This window comes from Mugil cephalus, chromosome 15, assembly GCF_022458985.1.
Source record: "Mugil cephalus isolate CIBA_MC_2020 chromosome 15, CIBA_Mcephalus_1.1, whole genome shotgun sequence".
Taxonomy (NCBI): domain Eukaryota; kingdom Metazoa; phylum Chordata; class Actinopteri; order Mugiliformes; family Mugilidae; genus Mugil; species Mugil cephalus.
The window spans coordinates 113,452-132,085 of record NC_061784.1 but is presented as its reverse complement, the minus strand read 5'-3'; the positions used below and the strand labels follow the sequence as shown (position 1 = coordinate 132,085).

At 41.1% G+C, this 18,634-nt stretch overlaps 4 protein-coding genes and 1 long non-coding RNA gene across 7 annotated transcripts; 2 read left to right on the top strand and 3 right to left on the bottom strand.

Annotated features, from left to right (window-relative positions):
* Positions 1-157: 157 nt before the first annotated feature.
* LOC125021732 (U11/U12 small nuclear ribonucleoprotein 35 kDa protein-like) lies at positions 158-5,205 on the bottom strand. The gene is made up of 2 exons (XM_047607888.1): positions 5,085-5,205; positions 158-1,658 (listed from the first exon to the last, which is right to left on the bottom strand). The coding sequence occupies exon 2, from the start codon at positions 1,202-1,204 to the stop codon at positions 512-514; it is 693 nt and encodes a 230-aa protein (XP_047463844.1). The 5' UTR covers positions 1,205-1,658; positions 5,085-5,205; the 3' UTR covers positions 158-511.
* Positions 2,790-6,016, top strand: LOC125021734. The gene is made up of 2 exons (XR_007114366.1): positions 2,790-3,360; positions 3,987-6,016. It is a non-coding gene; the product is annotated as an uncharacterized LOC125021734 (long non-coding RNA).
* A 169-nt stretch (positions 6,017-6,185) lies between these two features.
* Positions 6,186-11,894, bottom strand: LOC125021730 (U11/U12 small nuclear ribonucleoprotein 35 kDa protein-like). Its single transcript, XM_047607886.1, has 2 exons — positions 11,111-11,894; positions 6,186-7,686 (listed from the first exon to the last, which is right to left on the bottom strand). Exon 2 carries the CDS (start codon positions 7,230-7,232, stop codon positions 6,540-6,542), a length of 693 nt encoding a protein of 230 aa, XP_047463842.1. The 5' UTR covers positions 7,233-7,686; positions 11,111-11,894; the 3' UTR covers positions 6,186-6,539.
* bud13 (BUD13 homolog) lies at positions 9,327-17,658 on the top strand. 3 transcript variants are annotated; one of them, XM_047607884.1, is made up of 13 exons: positions 9,327-9,387; positions 10,013-10,207; positions 10,478-10,538; positions 14,504-14,685; positions 14,820-14,907; positions 15,194-15,278; positions 15,390-15,611; positions 15,931-16,163; positions 16,238-16,346; positions 16,509-16,647; positions 16,732-16,913; positions 17,080-17,161; positions 17,292-17,658. In XM_047607884.1, exons 4-13 carry the CDS (start codon positions 14,546-14,548, stop codon positions 17,383-17,385), a joined length of 1,374 nt encoding a protein of 457 aa, XP_047463840.1. In that variant the 5' UTR covers positions 9,327-9,387; positions 10,013-10,207; positions 10,478-10,538; positions 14,504-14,545; the 3' UTR covers positions 17,386-17,658. The 3 variants fall into 3 exon arrangements, with proteins under 3 accessions (XP_047463840.1, XP_047463841.1, XP_047463839.1); XM_047607885.1 differs by lacking the exon at positions 10,478-10,538; XM_047607883.1 differs by lacking the exons at positions 9,327-9,387; positions 10,013-10,207; positions 10,478-10,538 and having other exon boundaries at positions 14,398-14,685.
* LOC125021731 (U11/U12 small nuclear ribonucleoprotein 35 kDa protein-like) lies at positions 12,212-14,076 on the bottom strand. The gene has a single exon (XM_047607887.1). It carries the CDS (start codon positions 13,256-13,258, stop codon positions 12,566-12,568), a length of 693 nt encoding a protein of 230 aa, XP_047463843.1. The 5' UTR covers positions 13,259-14,076; the 3' UTR covers positions 12,212-12,565.
* Positions 17,659-18,634: the final 976 nt, after the last annotated feature.

Genomic DNA, 18,634 nt, shown 5'->3' with positions numbered 1-18,634 from the left:
TAGCTTCACTGTCAGAAGTCTCAAAACATTCATATATAAAAGGGAAACCAAATCAACCTGATCTGCTTTATAGGAGACTTGAAAATAAGCTTTGTCCATTTAGCTGTAGCCTCACTTGGAAACATCAGGAGATTAAGAAACGAGTCTGATATTGTAATGTAAAGCAGAATTTTTATGTGGTAAATTACAATAGTCACAATACTAACTGCTCGGTTACTACGTGACATTTCCCTGAGAGAAAATGAGATGCTTAGTATGAACGGAAAAGACAGATGAAGGCTGGCGTCAATTACCACAATCTCAAATACATAAACCAATAATCCAAAATCGAACATTATTAAAATGTTCAGTGAATTAAATGGTCGTTATGTCCACAGTCCACACTCTTCCGTACACACCAGGAACCTTGACAGTTCCATTGTTTGTCCACTTTGCTTAAAGGATTCCATTTTATGAACGTATCTGAACTTTCATTCAAACATTTGTCACAAACATTGACTCGTTCGGCGTCTCATCTCCTGTCCCGATGCCTGCTCTTGTTTCCCTGTCTGTGGTCATCCATGTCTCTTCCTCGATAATTCCTCCTCTCTCTGCTGCCCCACTCGGTCTCTCTGTGTCGGTCACGATCCTTCCTGTTTCTCAGCCCTGACTTGTCGAAGTCCCACTCCCTCCCTCCACGTTCCTTCACCGGGCCGATTCCGATGTTAATGGGTTTACGGAAAGGCCGGTCCCTGCCTCCGAACCTCAGCTGTCCGGACTCCTTTTTCCCTCCCTGCCCACCACCGAGCCGCCGTGGAACCCATCCAATAAGAGTTCTCTCTTGTTCAAAGTCCACAAACACTTCGTGTTGGTCCACCACCAGCTTGTTGGCGTCCTGACGAGCACGAACAATGGACCGCTCCTCTTTGTATTCAATGAAGGCGTATCCTTTGGAGAACCCCGTGATGATGTCCCGGACTAGCCGGAGCCGCTGGATGTCTCCATACTGAGAGAATATCTGGCAGAGTTTATTTTCAGTTGTCTGGGGGTTCAAACGGGCCACGAACAGTGTTAGCAATGGGTCTCCAACAACGCCTTTGTTGGGTTTGTAGCGGACACACATAGCTCTCCATACTGCCCGGTCATGGGGCTCCACGTCCGTGCCATCGATGCTGCCTGCTTTAAGCGGGTCATATACCTTCGCTATCGGACTCCAGTCAACCATTTTAGTTCCAGGAGTCCCAAGTCCCAAGAGTCGAATGGGTTATTGGTAGTATTTTTCAATGCTGCAGTTTCTCTGCATTAATAAATAACTGGCTATAAAAAATCAGCTACTTTGAAATACGCTTAGTCCTCCAAGTGATACAGCAGTCGCACGTACCTCTACAAAAATATTCCGGAGTGAAACGAGTTGTGGTCCGTCTCATTTAAAAGGTTCCACTGCTTTGGAGATCTGCAAACTCAGCATATGCTTATCCCCCCCGAAGAAAGTCCTCTCTTATTTAATATTATGATAAATTATATATTTCAAGATACTGAGGCTGGCCTTGAGTTTTCTTTGTTTGCGGATGACAGCGCTGTCTGGAAAAGGGGAAGGAATGTAAAAATAATAACTCGGCAGATCCAGGGGGCTCTGAACAAAATAGCTGCTTGGGGTGAGAAACGGGTATTTGAAATATCTGTGGAAAAAAAAATAAATATATGATATTTGGTAACAAGAAAGTGGTGGATTTAAAATGCATGGACAACCTTTGAAAAGGTAAAACATTTCAAGTGTCTAGGAGTATATTTTGATGAAAAACGTACATGGAAAAATCATATAGAGAGGATGTTGTAAGCAAATGTGAAAAAAATGGTCGATTTCATGCACTTTATGTCAAGCTGCTCTTGGGGTGCAGACAGAGATACTCAAATTATGATTCATAGAGCAATGATAAGGTCACGAATTGACTATGGTTGCTTATGTTTTGGACCTGCAGCTAAAACATTGTTAAGATTGTTAAGATGGAAATACATAAGCATGCTGTGGGGCCTTCCATACTACCCCAATTCCAGTTTTACATGTGGAGATAGGAGAAACACCATTATCATTGAGGAGACAGAAACTTGCAATGCAGTAGTCTATGTGATTTATTTGATGGGATATCAGGGGGGACATCCAACTAAATCTGCAATGAATGACGCCTGGGAGTGAGGAGTAGAGAAAGTTAAAAAGGAAAGCTTTGTGTTTAATATGAGCAGGGAATTGGAGAAGCTGGGATTGGGGGAAGGAGTGGCCCCTCGTATGCTCTTGGCCAGTTATACCACCATGGCTTCTGCCCACTCCAGAAGTGGATTTCAGCATTTTGAATAATATTAAATTTGATGAGAGCACTGCATATACAAGTTTGGAGAAACATAGAGTGGAATTGGAGAATTACTGGGGAGGCTTTCTCCAGATTTATATAGTCAGGGCTAAAGATCCTAAGAGTGGCAGATCTGGTTTTAGTTTTTATATTCCAGAATATGACTTTGTGAAGTTCATCCAAATGTTTGAGGGGGTATCAGTCTATACAACAGAACTGACTGCACTAACATGGGTGTAAGAGTTAAAGCCAGAGGGGGTGGTTATCTATTCTGATTCAGCATCATTATTAGAAACACTGAAAAAGAGGAATTTGAGAGCTTGTCCAGAACTTGCTATTGAATTATTAATACTGTTTTACAGAATTGAAAAAGCAGGAGTGTTAGTCGGGTTTTTGTGGATGCCTGCCCATGTGGATGTGGATGAAAATGAGACGGCAGGTAAGGCAGCCAAACTGGCTCTAAGAAGAAAGACTGACTTGCTGGTGCATATGGGAGTGAGTGAGTGGCGATCTGGCATTAATGACAAGTGTACAGCTCTGTGGCAGAAGCATTGGGAGAGTGAGGAGAAAGCACGCCACTTTTTGCCACAGCATAAAGTCTAAAAAGTGCTATCTTGGAAAAGGAGGGAGACAAACCATAGGCTAATTATGACAGGACTCGGGTTTAGGACATTGTGATTTGCCGTGAGATCGGTCAAAGATGGGAAAACATGAGGATGGGCTCTGCGGGCTCTGCGGGATCTGCAGGACAGTGTAACATGTCTTAATGGAGTGTGTCTTATATAAGGAGCAAAGAGGGCAGTTGTTCGCTGTGGTATTGGACTCTGGAATAAACAATTTATCTCCGAAGCACCTTTTAAAGTCGTCGGAAAACCAGTCCCAATTTATCAACGCAGTCCTGGGTTTTTACAGGAAATATCTCCTTTTGATGCACTATCACGACTAACCAGTGAGAGGCAGCAACATGCCGCAAGGCATCTAGCCTGCCGGAAAAGAAGGAGAAGAAGCATATGGGTATTTATGGAAACCCTAAAGGGTAATACATACATACGTTTTATTCCATCCGTTTCCCCTTGATAACGAGTTAATTCCTCCGTTTCTCGAGATAACGAGATAATTCACCCGTTTTCTCGTGATAACAACATATTTTCATTTTTGTGATAACGAGATAATTCATTTTCGTGCAGCGTGTCTGCTCCTCTCACTCAGGAGAAACTGGACACAAAAAAACTAGTGATGGGTAGATGAAGCTTCATGAAGCATTGAAGCCTTTCATCCAGTTGGTTCACTCCAAAACTTGAAGCTTCTTGAAGCTTCATTTGCTCTAGTAGGACATCTACTATCTAATGGACACAAAAATATCAGTTTGCATGAGTTTGAAGTGTGTGGCATTTTGCAGAAAGCATGTGAATAAAACTGTCGGCAAAATAAAGAAGTATGCAAAACATGTATATTGTAGTGATGGCAGTATACTGTGTATATATATACTGGCAGTATGGAAAATGATGAAAATGGAAACGATCATTTACAGTGAGGTGAGGGTGGTTGGGGTTGGGATATGGACAATGATTGTGCTTTTGTAACGTTGAGTTATGGCCAGTGATTATGGTTTAGGGGACACGTTGGTTTTTATTTTAAAACAACACCTAATCGTTGTGGCAGGTCTTAGGCGAACCACTTCCTGAATTAGTCACGTGGTATCAGCCGGGCAGCGAGGCTTCGGACTTCATCATTTTCAGCTCCTCCCCTAAATGAAGCAAGCCTCGATACGCCCATCGCTGAAACGCCCCCTCCCCTACTCGGCACACGCTTCAAAGCCTCGACACGGAACGTTACATCACTACAAATAACCATCCCGTAAGTCACCCACATCTTAGCTTCTTATATTCTAATTCTTGTATTATTTATTTATTTCGTAAGTGGCCATGGTCTAAGCGGGATAATGCCCGACAAGGTGTCCATTATCAGAAATGAATGGACGACGCGGAGCTTTCGCAAAGTCCATTCATTTCAGATAATGGACACTGTTGGGTTTTAAAGGGTTTAATAAGGCTGTATATAACCTTGGGAAGAATCAGGAAGAGTGTTACTTCTGTGAGTACGAATGCTTGTTTGTCTCTGTGTTAGCCCTGCGCAGGGCCGTATGCAGGGCCCAAGAAATACTGAGGTCATGAATCAGAACTTCTAGGTGGGTACGGTTCGTATTTTTAATTACATTATTTAAATCTGGCTTTTTTTTTCTTAGTCTTAAGGAGCAAAAACATTATTTATTTTTGTAGGACCACTATGGTGACTCATTAAGTAAGGGCAAGTTACCACCGAAAATGATTTATTATTATTATTTTTGAAAATTCGATCTGCTCTGTGCCGTGTTGCTGCGTTGTGCTAGTTGTGTATCCGGCGCAGAAATACATAACAGGTTCAGCATCCGACATTGAGAAATCAACACTGAATGAACGTTTCATTTTCAATCGAAGACGTTGCTGACATATCAATCGCAAAATGAATGTTGAACTGATGGAAATTAATGACCGCTACTGACGGAGTTAATCAAAATTACACTTTGATTCGATGTTTCCTAGAATAGTACGCTGGGCTGCAATAAAAATATTTCCACATGAAAATGAAAATGTTTCTCACAGTCATTTACCACCTACATGTTTAGCTTCATGTGCTCCTCTTCCAGTGACTGGTGTGACTGACCGACTCACTAACGGTACTGGTAACAACATCAGCGTCCAACTTTAGTGTGGTACTTACCATAGCGACAGTGCGTGTTGTTGATGACGCGTAGCACGTATGCCCAACTCTTGGCTCTTCAAATATAAAATCACCTTACGGTTTTGTGGGAGACCAAGATCATCGTCCTACAGTCATTTTCACGTGTAATTTATTTTAAGTTCATATACCACAATTTAAGCAAAAAAAAAAAAAGAAGAAAAAGAAAAAAATACCGAGGACACGACCTCGGTGTCCTCAAGGGTAGTTATGGCCTTGTTATAGTTATATATTTACATTTTGCTTGAAGCTACACTTGTTCCTTTACATTTAAATAAAATTGCAGCATGATTGTACATCAAATAAAAAACTCAAAGGAAATACAGATCATGAATATCTTCTTAACATTTCAGCCACACACTGTTTAGTTTTTGTAGGTTTATATAATTTTTTGGTTCATTGATATGTTTCTGTATAGATCCAATGCTGTACGAGCTTTCAGGAGTGACTTTTGACCACGTATGAAGTATGGTAGATTTAGGGATGAAAATGTCTTGAAATGAACTTCATGGAAGTTTGAAAAAAAAAATTCAAACTTCAAGTGTTAAGATAAGCCTTTATTCATCCCACAGTGATTAAATTCTTGCAGCAGAGACATTCAGCAATCACACAGAAGGTGCACACAGTGCACATATGGGTGATATTGGGCTGGTAAGGAGGGTGTCCCATTGTTCAAGTATTATCACTATTTCAATATATGCTGATAGGGACTATATGTGGCTTAAAGTCTTTGTTATTCTTTAGTTTCTCAATTGTTTTCATTTTGTCTCTGCGATTAATAATATATTACAGTTTTCTTTTTTTCAGACACTGATTTCTTAAATAGTAAGATGTTAGAAGTGTCACCAATGGAAAGGTGATGTGGTGTTATCAGCTGATGTCTAAGTATGTTGCAATAAACTCTGAATTCACAACTCTCTGGGTCTTTAGCTTCACTGTCAGAAGTCTCAAAACATTCATTATAAAAGGGAAACCAAATCAACCTGATCTGCTTTATAGGAGACTTGAAAATAAGCTTTGTCCATTTAGCTGTAGCCTCACTTGGAAACATCAGGAGATTAAGAAACGAGTCTGATATTGTAATGTAAAGCAGAATTTTTATGTGGTAAATTACAATAGTCACAATACTAACTGCTCGGTTACTACGTGACATTTCCCTGAGAGAAAATGAGATGCTTAGTATGAACGGAAAAGACAGATGAAGGCTGGCGTCAATTACCACAATCTCAAATACATAAACCAATAATCCAAAATCGAACATTATTAAAATGTTCAGTGAATTAAATGGTCGTTATGTCCACAGTCCACACTCTTCCGTACACACCAGGAACCTTGACAGTTCCATTGTTTGTCCACTTTGCTTAAAGGATTCCATTTTATGAACGTATCTGAACTTTCATTCAAACATTTGTCACAAACATTGACTCGTTCGGCGTCTCATCTCCTGTCCCGATGCCTGCTCTTGTTTCCCTGTCTGTGGTCATCCATGTCTCTTCCTCGATAATTCCTCCTCTCTCTGCTGCCCCACTCGGTCTCTCTGTGTCGGTCACGATCCTTCCTGTTTCTCAGCCCTGACTTGTCGAAGTCCCACTCCCTCCCTCCACGTTCCTTCACCGGGCCGATTCCGATGTTAATGGGTTTACGGAAAGGCCGGTCCCTGCCTCCGAACCTCAGCTGTCCGGACTCCTTTTTCCCTCCCTGCCCACCACCGAGCCGCCGTGGAACCCATCCAATAAGAGTTCTCTCTTGTTCAAAGTCCACAAACACTTCGTGTTGGTCCACCACCAGCTTGTTGGCGTCCTGACGAGCACGAACAATGGACCGCTCCTCTTTGTATTCAATGAAGGCGTATCCTTTGGAGAACCCCGTGATGATGTCCCGGACTAGCCGGAGCCGCTGGATGTCTCCATACTGAGAGAATATCTGGCAGAGTTTATTTTCAGTTGTCTGGGGGTTCAAACGGGCCACGAACAGTGTTAGCAATGGGTCTCCAACAACGCCTTTGTTGGGTTTGTAGCGGACACACATAGCTCTCCATACTGCCCGGTCATGGGGCTCCACGTCCGTGCCATCGATGCTGCCTGCTTTAAGCGGGTCATATACCTTCGCTATCGGACTCCAGTCAACCATTTTAGTTCCAGGAGTCCCAAGTCCCAAGAGTCGAATGGGTTATTGGTAGTATTTTTCAATGCTGCAGTTTCTCTGCATTAATAAATAACTGGCTATAAAAAATCAGCTACTTTGAAATACGCTTAGTCCTCCAAGTGATACAGCAGTCGCACGTACCTCTACAAAAATATTCCGGAGTGAAACGAGTTGTGGTCCGTCTCATTTAAAAGGTTCCACTGCTTTGGAGATCTGCAAACTCAGCATATGCTTATCCCCCCCGAAGAAAGTCCTCTCTTATTTAATATTATGATAAATTATATATTTCAAGATACTGAGGCTGGCCTTGAGTTTTCTTTGTTTGCGGATGACAGCGCTGTCTGGAAAAGGGGAAGGAATGTAAAAATAATAACTCGGCAGATCCAGGGGGCTCTGAACAAAATAGCTGCTTGGGGTGAGAAACGGGTATTTGAAATATCTGTGGAAAAAAAAATAAATATATGATATTTGGTAACAAGAAAGTGGTGGATTTAAAATGCATGGACAACCTTTGAAAAGGTAAAACATTTCAAGTGTCTAGGAGTATATTTTGATGAAAAACGTACATGGAAAAATCATATAGAGAGGATGTTGTAAGCAAATGTGAAAAAAATGGTCGATTTCATGCACTTTATGTCAAGCTGCTCTTGGGGTGCAGACAGAGATACTCAAATTATGATTCATAGAGCAATGATAAGGTCACGAATTGACTATGGTTGCTTATGTTTTGGACCTGCAGCTAAAACATTGTTAAGATTGTTAAGATGGAAATACATAAGCATGCTGTGGGGCCTTCCATACTACCCCAATTCCAGTTTTACATGTGGAGATAGGAGAAACACCATTATCATTGAGGAGACAGAAACTTGCAATGCAGTAGTCTATGTGATTTATTTGATGGGATATCAGGGGGACATCCAACTAAATCTGCAATGAATGACGCCTGGGAGTGAGGAGTAGAGAAAGTTAAAAAGGAAAGCTTTGTGTTTAATATGAGCAGGGAATTGGAGAAGCTGGGATTGGGGGAAGGAGTGGCCCCTCGTATGCTCTTGGCCAGTTATACCACCATGGCTTCTGCCCACTCCAGAAGTGGATTTCAGCATTTTGAATAATATTAAATTTGATGAGAGCACTGCATATACAAGTTTGGAGAAACATAGAGTGGAATTGGAGAATTACTGGGGAGGCTTTCTCCAGATTTATATAGTCAGGGCTAAAGATCCTAAGAGTGGCAGATCTGGTTTTAGTTTTTATATTCCAGAATATGACTTTGTGAAGTTCATCCAAATGTTTGAGGGGGTATCAGTCTATACAACAGAACTGACTGCACTAACATGGGTGTAAGAGTTAAAGCCAGAGGGGGTGGTTATCTATTCTGATTCAGCATCATTATTAGAAACACTGAAAAAGAGGAATTTGAGAGCTTGTCCAGAACTTGCTATTGAATTATTAATACTGTTTTACAGAATTGAAAAAGCAGGAGTGTTAGTCGGGTTTTTGTGGATGCCTGCCCATGTGGATGTGGATGAAAATGAGACGGCAGGTAAGGCAGCCAAACTGGCTCTAAGAAGAAAGACTGACTTGCTGGTGCATATGGGAGTGAGTGAGTGGCGATCTGGCATTAATGACAAGTGTACAGCTCTGTGGCAGAAGCATTGGGAGAGTGAGGAGAAAGCACGCCACTTTTTGCCACAGCATAAAGTCTAAAAAGTGCTATCTTGGAAAAGGAGGGAGACAAACCATAGGCTAATTATGACAGGACTCGGGTTTAGGACATTGTGATTTGCCGTGAGATCGGTCAAAGATGGGAAAACATGAGGATGGGCTCTGCGGGCTCTGCGGGATCTGCAGGACAGTGTAACATGTCTTAATGGAGTGTGTCTTATATAAGGAGCAAAGAGGGCAGTTGTTCGCTGTGGTATTGGACTCTGGAATAAACAATTTATCTCCGAAGCACCTTTTAAAGTCGTCGGAAAACCAGTCCCAATTTATCAACGCAGTCCTGGGTTTTTACAGGAAATATCTCCTTTTGATGCACTATCACGACTAACCAGTGAGAGGCAGCAACATGCCGCAAGGCATCTAGCCTGCCGGAAAAGAAGGAGAAGAAGCATATGGGTATTTATGGAAACCCTAAAGGGTAATACATACATACGTTTTATTCCATCCGTTTCCCTTGATAACGAGTTAATTCCTCCGTTTCTCGAGATAACGAGATAATTCACCCGTTTTCTCGTGATAACAACATATTTTCATTTTTGTGATAACGAGATAATTCATTTTCGTGCAGCGTGTCTGCTCCTCTCACTCAGGAGAAACTGGACACAAAAAAACTAGTGATGGGTAGATGAAGCTTCATGAAGCATTGAAGCCTTTCATCCAGTTGGTTCACTCCAAAACTTGAAGCTTCTTGAAGCTTCATTTGCTCTAGTAGGACATCTACTATCTAATGGACACAAAAATATCAGTTTGCATGAGTTTGAAGTGTGTGGCATTTTGCAGAAAGCATGTGAATAAAACTGTCGGCAAAATAAAGAAGTATGCAAAACATGTATATTGTAGTGATGGCAGTATACTGTGTATATATATACTGGCAGTATGGAAAATGATGAAAATGGAAACGATCATTTACAGTGAGGTGAGGGTGGTTGGGGTTGGGATATGGACAATGATTGTGCTTTTGTAACGTTGAGTTATGGCCAGTGATTATGGTTTAGGGGACACGTTGGTTTTTATTTTAAAACAACACCTAATCGTTGTGGCAGGTCTTAGGCGAACCACTTCCTGAATTAGTCACGTGGTATCAGCCGGGCAGCGAGGCTTCGGACTTCATCATTTTCAGCTCCTCCCCTAAATGAAGCAAGCCTCGATACGCCCATCGCTGAAACGCCCCCTCCCCTACTCGGCACACGCTTCAAAGCCTCGACACGGAACGTTACATCACTACAAATAACCATCCCGTAAGTCACCCACATCTTAGCTTCTTATATTCTAATTCTTGTATTATTTATTTATTTCGTAAGTGGCCATGGTCTAAGCGGGATAATGCCCGACAAGGTGTCCATTATCAGAAATGAATGGACGACGCGGAGCTTTCGCAAAGTCCATTCATTTCAGATAATGGACACTGTTGGGTTTTAAAGGGTTTAATAAGGCTGTATATAACCTTGGGAAGAATCAGGAAGAGTGTTACTTCTGTGAGTACGAATGCTTGTTTGTCTCTGTGTTAGCCCTGCGCAGGGCCGTATGCAGGGCCCAAGAAATACTGAGGTCATGAATCAGAACTTCTAGGTGGGTACGGTTCGTATTTTTAATTACATTATTTAAATCTGGCTTTTTTTTTCTTAGTCTTAAGGAGCAAAAACATTATTTATTTTTGTAGGACCACTATGGTGACTCATTAAGTAAGGGCAAGTTACCACCGAAAATGATTTATTATTATTATTTTTGAAAATTCGATCTGCTCTGTGCCGTGTTGCTGCGTTGTGCTAGTTGTGTATCCGGCGCAGAAATACATAACAGGTTCAGCATCCGACATTGAGAAATCAACACTGAATGAACGTTTCATTTTCAATCGAAGACGTTGCTGACATATCAATCGCAAAATGAATGTTGAACTGATGGAAATTAATGACCGCTACTGACGGAGTTAATCAAAATTACACTTTGATTCGATGTTTCCTAGAATAGTACGCTGGGCTGCAATAAAAATATTTCCACATGAAAATGAAAATGTTTCTCACAGTCATTTACCACCTACATGTTTAGCTTCATGTGCTCCTCTTCCAGTGACTGGTGTGACTGACCGACTCACTAACGGTACTGGTAACAACATCAGCGTCCAACTTTAGTGTGGTACTTACCATAGCGACAGTGCGTGTTGTTGATGACGCGTAGCACGTATGCCCAACTCTTGGCTCTTCAAATATAAAATCACCTTACGGTTTTGTGGGAGACCAAGATCATCGTCCTACAGTCATTTTCACGTGTAATTTATTTTAAGTTCATATACCACAATTTAAGCAAAAAAAAAAAAAGAAGAAAAAGAAAAAAATACCGAGGACACGACCTCGGTGTCCTCAAGGGTAGTTATGGCCTTGTTATAGTTATATATTTACATTTTGCTTGAAGCTACACTTGTTCCTTTACATTTAAATAAAATTGCAGCATGATTGTACATCAAATAAAAAACTCAAAGGAAATACAGATCATGAATATCTTCTTAACATTTCAGCCACACACTGTTTAGTTTTTGTAGGTTTATATAATTTTTTGGTTCATTGATATGTTTCTGTATAGATCCAATGCTGTACGAGCTTTCAGGAGTGACTTTTGACCACGTATGAAGTATGGTAGATTTAGGGATGAAAATGTCTTGAAATGAACTTCATGGAAGTTTGAAAAAAAAAATTCAAACTTCAAGTGTTAAGATAAGCCTTTATTCATCCCACAGTGATTAAATTCTTGCAGCAGAGACATTCAGCAATCACACAGAAGGTGCACACAGTGCACATATGGGTGATATTGGGCTGGTAAGGAGGGTGTCCCATTGTTCAAGTATTATCACTATTTCAATATATGCTGATAGGGACTATATGTGGCTTAAAGTCTTTGTTATTCTTTAGTTTCTCAATTGTTTTCATTTTGTCTCTGCAATTAATAATATATTACAGTTTTCTTTTTTTCAGACACTGATTTCTTAAATAGTAAGATGTTAGAAGTGTCACCAATGGAAAGGTGATGTGGTGTTATCAGCTGATGTCTAAGTATGTTGCAATAAACTCTGAATTCACAACTCTCTGGGTCTTTAGCTTCACTGTCAGAAGTCTCAAAACATTCATTATAAAAGGGAAACCAAATCAACCTGATCTGCTTTATAGGAGACTTGAAAATAAGCTTTGTCCATTTAGCTGTAGCCTCACTTGGAAACATCAGGAGATTAAGAAACGAGTCTGATATTGTAATGTAAAGCAGAATTTTTATGTGGTAAATTACAATAGTCACAATACTAACTGCTCGGTTACTACGTGACATTTCCCTGAGAGAAAATGAGATGCTTAGTATGAACGGAAAAGACAGATGAAGGCTGGCGTCAATTACCACAATCTCAAATACATAAACCAATAATCCAAAATCGAACATTATTAAAATGTTCAGTGAATTAAATGGTCGTTATGTCCACAGTCCACACTCTTCCGTACACACCAGGAACCTTGACAGTTCCATTGTTTGTCCACTTTGCTTAAAGGATTCCATTTTATGAACGTATCTGAACTTTCATTCAAACATTTGTCACAAACATTGACTCGTTCGGCGTCTCATCTCCTGTCCCGATGCCTGCTCTTGTTTCCCTGTCTGTGGTCATCCATGTCTCTTCCTCGATAATTCCTCCTCTCTCTGCTGCCCCACTCGGTCTCTCTGTGTCGGTCACGATCCTTCCTGTTTCTCAGCCCTGACTTGTCGAAGTCCCACTCCCTCCCTCCACGTTCCTTCACCGGGCCGATTCCGATGTTAATGGGTTTACGGAAAGGCCGGTCCCTGCCTCCGAACCTCAGCTGTCCGGACTCCTTTTTCCCTCCCTGCCCACCACCGAGCCGCCGTGGAACCCATCCAATAAGAGTTCTCTCTTGTTCAAAGTCCACAAACACTTCGTGTTGGTCCACCACCAGCTTGTTGGCGTCCTGACGAGCACGAACAATGGACCGCTCCTCTTTGTATTCAATGAAGGCGTATCCTTTGGAGAACCCCGTGATGATGTCCCGGACTAGCCGGAGCCGCTGGATGTCTCCATACTGAGAGAATATCTGGCAGAGTTTATTTTCAGTTGTCTGGGGGTTCAAACGGGCCACGAACAGTGTTAGCAATGGGTCTCCAACAACGCCTTTGTTGGGTTTGTAGCGGACACACATAGCTCTCCATACTGCCCGGTCATGGGGCTCCACGTCCGTGCCATCGATGCTGCCTGCTTTAAGCGGGTCATATACCTTCGCTATCGGACTCCAGTCAACCATTTTAGTTCCAGGAGTCCCAAGTCCCAAGAGTCGAATGGGTTATTGGTAGTATTTTTCAATGCTGCAGTTTCTCTGCATTAATAAATAACTGGCTATAAAAAATCAGCTACTTTGAAATACGCTTAGTCCTCCAAGTGATACAGCAGTCGCACGTACCTCTACAAAAATATTCCGGAGTGAAACGAGTTGTGGTCCGTCTCATTTAAAAGGTTCCACTGCTTTGGAGATCTGCAAACTCAGCATATGCTTATCCCCCCGAAGAAAGTCCTCTCTTATTTAATATTATGATAAATTATATATTTCAAGATACTGAGGCTGGCCTTGAGTTTTCTTTGTTTGCGGATGACAGCGCTGTCTGGAAAAGGGGAAGGAATGTAAAAATAATAACTCGGCAGATCCAGGGGGCTCTGAACAAAATAGCTGCTTGGGGTGAGAAACGGGTATTTGAAATATCTGTGGAAAAAAAAATAAATATATGATATTTGGTAACAAGAAAGTGGTGGATTTAAAATGCATGGACAACCTTTGAAAAGGTAAAACATTTCAAGTGTCTAGGAGTATATTTTGATGAAAAACGTACATGGAAAAATCATATAGAGAGGATGTTGTAAGCAAATGTGAAAAAAATGGTCGATTTCATGCACTTTATGTCAAGCTGCTCTTGGGGTGCAGACAGAGATACTCAAATTATGATTCATAGAGCAATGATAAGGTCACGAATTGACTATGGTTGCTTATGTTTTGGACCTGCAGCTAAAACATTGTTAAGATTGTTAAGATGGAAATACATAAGCATGCTGTGGGGCCTTCCATACTACCCCAATTCGTTTTACATGTGGAGATAGGAGAAACACCATTATCATTGAGGAGACAGAAACTTGCAATGCAGTAGTCTATGTGATTTATTTGATGGGATATCAGGGGGGACATCCAACTAAATCTGCAATGAATGGGAGTGGGAGACCAAGATCATCGTCCTCCAGTCATTTTCACGTGTAATTTATTTTAAATGTATATACTATATTATAATACTATATTAAATTTGTATACCACAAATTAAACAAAAAAAAAAATACCGAGGACGGTGTCCTCAATGGTAGTTACGGTCTTGCTTGCCTTACCTTGTCCAAAATTGAAATGACGCCACTGTGTGTGTGTGTGTGTGTGTTTGTGTGTGGGTGGGCGTGCGTGTGTGTGTGCGTGCGTGTGTGTGTGTGTGTGTGTGTGTGTAAGCGTTGATACTAGATTTGGCCCTCAGCGACTTCCGTAGTTCCCGAAAATATAAAGATGGCTGCTTCCAGTGGTACCAGCAAGAGATCAGAGCTGTCTAAAGCTGAGTACTTAAAACGTTATCTCTCAGCCGAAGAAGATCCCCAAAAATCCATAGGAAAAATAAGAAAGAAACGACGTACGGTCCCCGAGAAGGGGTGAGTAGACAAGAATATTTATTTGTGTTAGCCATTAGGTTAATTAAGCTTTGTTGCCGTTTAGCCACGCGCACTCTTGTAATCTCCGCGCAAGTGAAAAGCTTCTTACTTAACCTTTGTTTCTCTTGTGTAAGACTTAAAATAGTTGACGATGACATAGACTGGAAACAGATGATCAACGAGCAGACAGAAATTGAAGAGGATGAAGAAGAAGCTCCAGTGGTAAGCCCTTAGCTAACACTAGCTAACATGGTTCATTTTGTTCACTTCCAAGTCAAGAGTTCCAATCCTTCACCATGCACCCTTTAAAAATTAGCAGTTTCTGTTGATTTACGAAAGGAAAACTATGATCATTTTATAAATGAATAGCTTTCGCAAAAGGCAAGTGCATTTAGACAAAGGAGTGGAAAATAGGTTAAAGTCAGTGTGGCATAATCCTTGATGAACGCCAAATTAATTTTGTTATATTACTTGACCTTGGTTTAACACTTTTTTGCTGTCTGCTCAGATTGCAGAGGTGATTGATGATCGCCCAGAGCAGGTTAAACGATTGGAAGCCTTCAGAACCAGCAACAGATGGAAAATAATTGGAGGTAATTGTAAAAAAAAAAAAAAAAAGCATATGAGCATAAGAAGCAGAGAGCATCTATGCCTTTTTAAAACATTATTTGCAATGACTACTACTATGTTTCCTCTTCAAATAGCTGATGAAGATGAAAACACAGAGAAGAAGGGCGTAAGTGGGCCTGAACACACAGATCTTATGGCATCAAGCAAAAGCTGTCATAACTCACCAGATCTGTCATCAAAGAGGAGGAGGCTTGATTCTCCAGACATATCTCCTCCCAGGAGGAGCCGCCATGACTCTCCAGATTTGTCACCTCTGAGACAACATTCAAGGAAGTCGGGGAACATGCAAAGTATAAGTGAGTGACAAACATAATAAATGACAGTGAATGTGACAAAGCAGTGTGAACAAAACTAAAAAGACCACATCTACCAGTAGCCCTCCCAACATGCATCACATGAAATAGCCAGTTTAAACATCTAAGTTTTGCCTTATTTTTTAAATGTCATCATGGGAGGATTGTGCTTGAATAATAATTTAATGTGTTATGATTTCCTATACAGAAACTACATGCTACAACAATGATCGCACATCCTACAAGCCTTGTGACAATATTTGTTTCAAGAGTGTAGTTTTACATGCATCACTGCTACTCCGTTTTACTATGTTTTCATCAGATTCACCACTCAGTAGGGCCCAAAATTGGTGTGACTCTGACTCCGATCAGTCGCCCCCACGGAAAAAGCCACTGAAGGGAAAAGCTTCCAACACTGATCTGTCTCCTCCAAAGAGGCACTCGAAAACAAGACGACTCTCCGGGTCCGACCAGTCTCCACCAAGGAGGTGGCCACAGAGTATAAAAGACTCAGATGGAGACCTGTCACCACCACGTAGACCTGGCCAATCTCAGGTAGGGAAACTATGTTTGTTGAAAGATAAAGTGTCATTTTCCTGAAATTACTATATATTTCTTTTAATCACCAGGGGCAAAGGATGCTTTCAGGTGGAAAAGCAGGTCTGGTTTCTGTAGAAGTTTTAAGGAAAGAGCAGGAGGAAAACCGATGCAGAGAAAGAAACAATCAACCTCTAGAAGGTTGGTGAAGCTTTCCAGGACATTGCATTTCACATAATCTACATGACTAATGCATGATTTACATAGCAGATTTATTTTGCCATGTCTATATTAGTTCTTGTATAGTTGAAAAATTATGTTTTTACTTAGATTACATGTTTGATCATTTATCTGCATGACTAGATGAATCCCGCAATGCGCAGACGATATTCCGAGACAAAAGTGGTAAAAGGAGGGACTTGGATTTCGAGAGAGAGGAACAGAAGAAGAAAGCTGGAAAAAAAGCAGCAAAGGATGAAAAATATGCACAGTGGGGGAAAGGGTAAATCTGCATCATCATTTTACACAATATAGATATCTACATGATTTATGTGCCTCCACCATTAAAGCTAAAATGTGTGTTTAGGTTGGCTCAAAACCAGATGCAACAGCAGAGAATTGAAGATGCAGTGCGTGAAGCCCACAAGCCACTGGCACGCCATCGTGATGACGAGGATCTTGACCGCATGTTGAGAGAGCAGGAAAGAGAAGGGGATCCTATGGCTGCAATGCTCAGGCAGAAAAAGGGCCGCAATACAAAAACACAAGGTTTTAAACATTACATTTTTATTCAGCCTTTGGAAATTGGCAACCTCTTGATTGAGAGGGTAAAGCCAGAATGGCAATATTGTAAGATTCATACTTTGTCCATGACTTGAGTTAAATAAAATGGTTGTTTTGTGCATACAGCATCTGTGTTTGTCTTTATCTGTAGAAAAACCTCGATATAAAGGCCCTGCACCACCCCCAAACCGCTTCAATATTCAACCAGGTTTTCGCTGGGATGGAGTTGACAGGTACTCCAGTTTATAATTTAATTATATAATCATTTGGCATTTTATTAAATGCTTTGTTTTTTCTGCGCTGCATCAAATTAAAGATGGGTTAATTGTAAAATGAATAACATTTTCTTTGTCTATACCACAGGTCAAATGGTTTTGAACAGAAACGCTACAGTCGCATTGCAGATAAGAAAGCCAGCCAGGAGGCAGCTTATAAATGGAGTGTGGAGGACATGTAGTCAATGAATCAGGAGCAGAGCTAAAGAGCATGACTGCTCACCAAGAATTTCTAAGCTGTTAAGCCAACTGAAGGTTAGACATCTATTTATAATTTAAATATTAACTGAATGAATGAAAGAACTTTCCAGACTAGTTTAGTACTGTAGAACAGAGATAAGATTTAGTTGTACATAGCGGTGAAGTGATAGACACTTAAGGCTTTTGTAAGAAAATGTTCAATGTGGAGACAAACGTATTACTATGTTTTATTAAAAAAAAAAAAAATTTTGTAAGATTTTGTGTCAAGATTGTTTGTGTTCTTCTGTGGTATTTGGAATTGGTAAGAATAGGGTTTGACATTCAGGTATTAATGTAATATTCCTGAGCTTAAGTGTACTAAATAAACACTAATGTACACAATCATTAGTGTGGCTTCATTGCTATTGAACATAGTGGGGCATCTAGCATCAGCGCTTCCCCCAAAGGGTTCAACTCAATTCAATTCAATTTTATTTATATAGTGCCAATAACAATACAAGTTGTCTCAAGACACAAAAACCAGCCTGCAAGCCTGAGGGCGACGGTGGCAAGGAAATACTCCCTTTTAACAGGAAGAAACCTTGAGCAGAACCCAGCTCATATGGAGGGACCCATCTCCAGAAGGGCAGCTGTAGAAACAGGGAAGATTGAGAGAAAATAAGGGCAGGAGAAACAAGATAAACAAACTTTTGTCATAGATACATATATCAAGCTGAAGGAAACATGCAGGATCTAGTAATATAGCATGGCTGTGGCTCAGTAGGTAGAGCACGTTGTCCATGAACCGAAAGGTTAGTTGTTCAATCCCCAGAGTCCTTGAGCAAGACACTGAAACCCCATTTGCTCCCAGTGCAACTTGTGTGTGTGTGTGTGTGTGTGTGTGTGTGTGTGTGTGTGTGTGTGAGAGTGTGAGTGTGTGAGTGAGTGAGTCTGACTGTAAAAGCGGTAAGTAGGTAAAAAAGCGCCATATATGAGCAAGACCATTTTACTATAGCTGATGATCTTATGGTACAGTTTGAGTATAACCGGAATCATGGTGAATTGTTCATCTAGGTCAGGGGTTGGCAACCCGCGGCTCTTTGGTTCCTCTGCGGCTCTCTGTGGCGAGCAAGGACACTGATCAAAGCCGTTCACTTTTTTACGCTAACTGCCTCAGAATAGCGGCAACTAGTCACACATTAGTGAACGAGCGAGAGCCACACAACAACTGAATGACACTGAATGCCACAC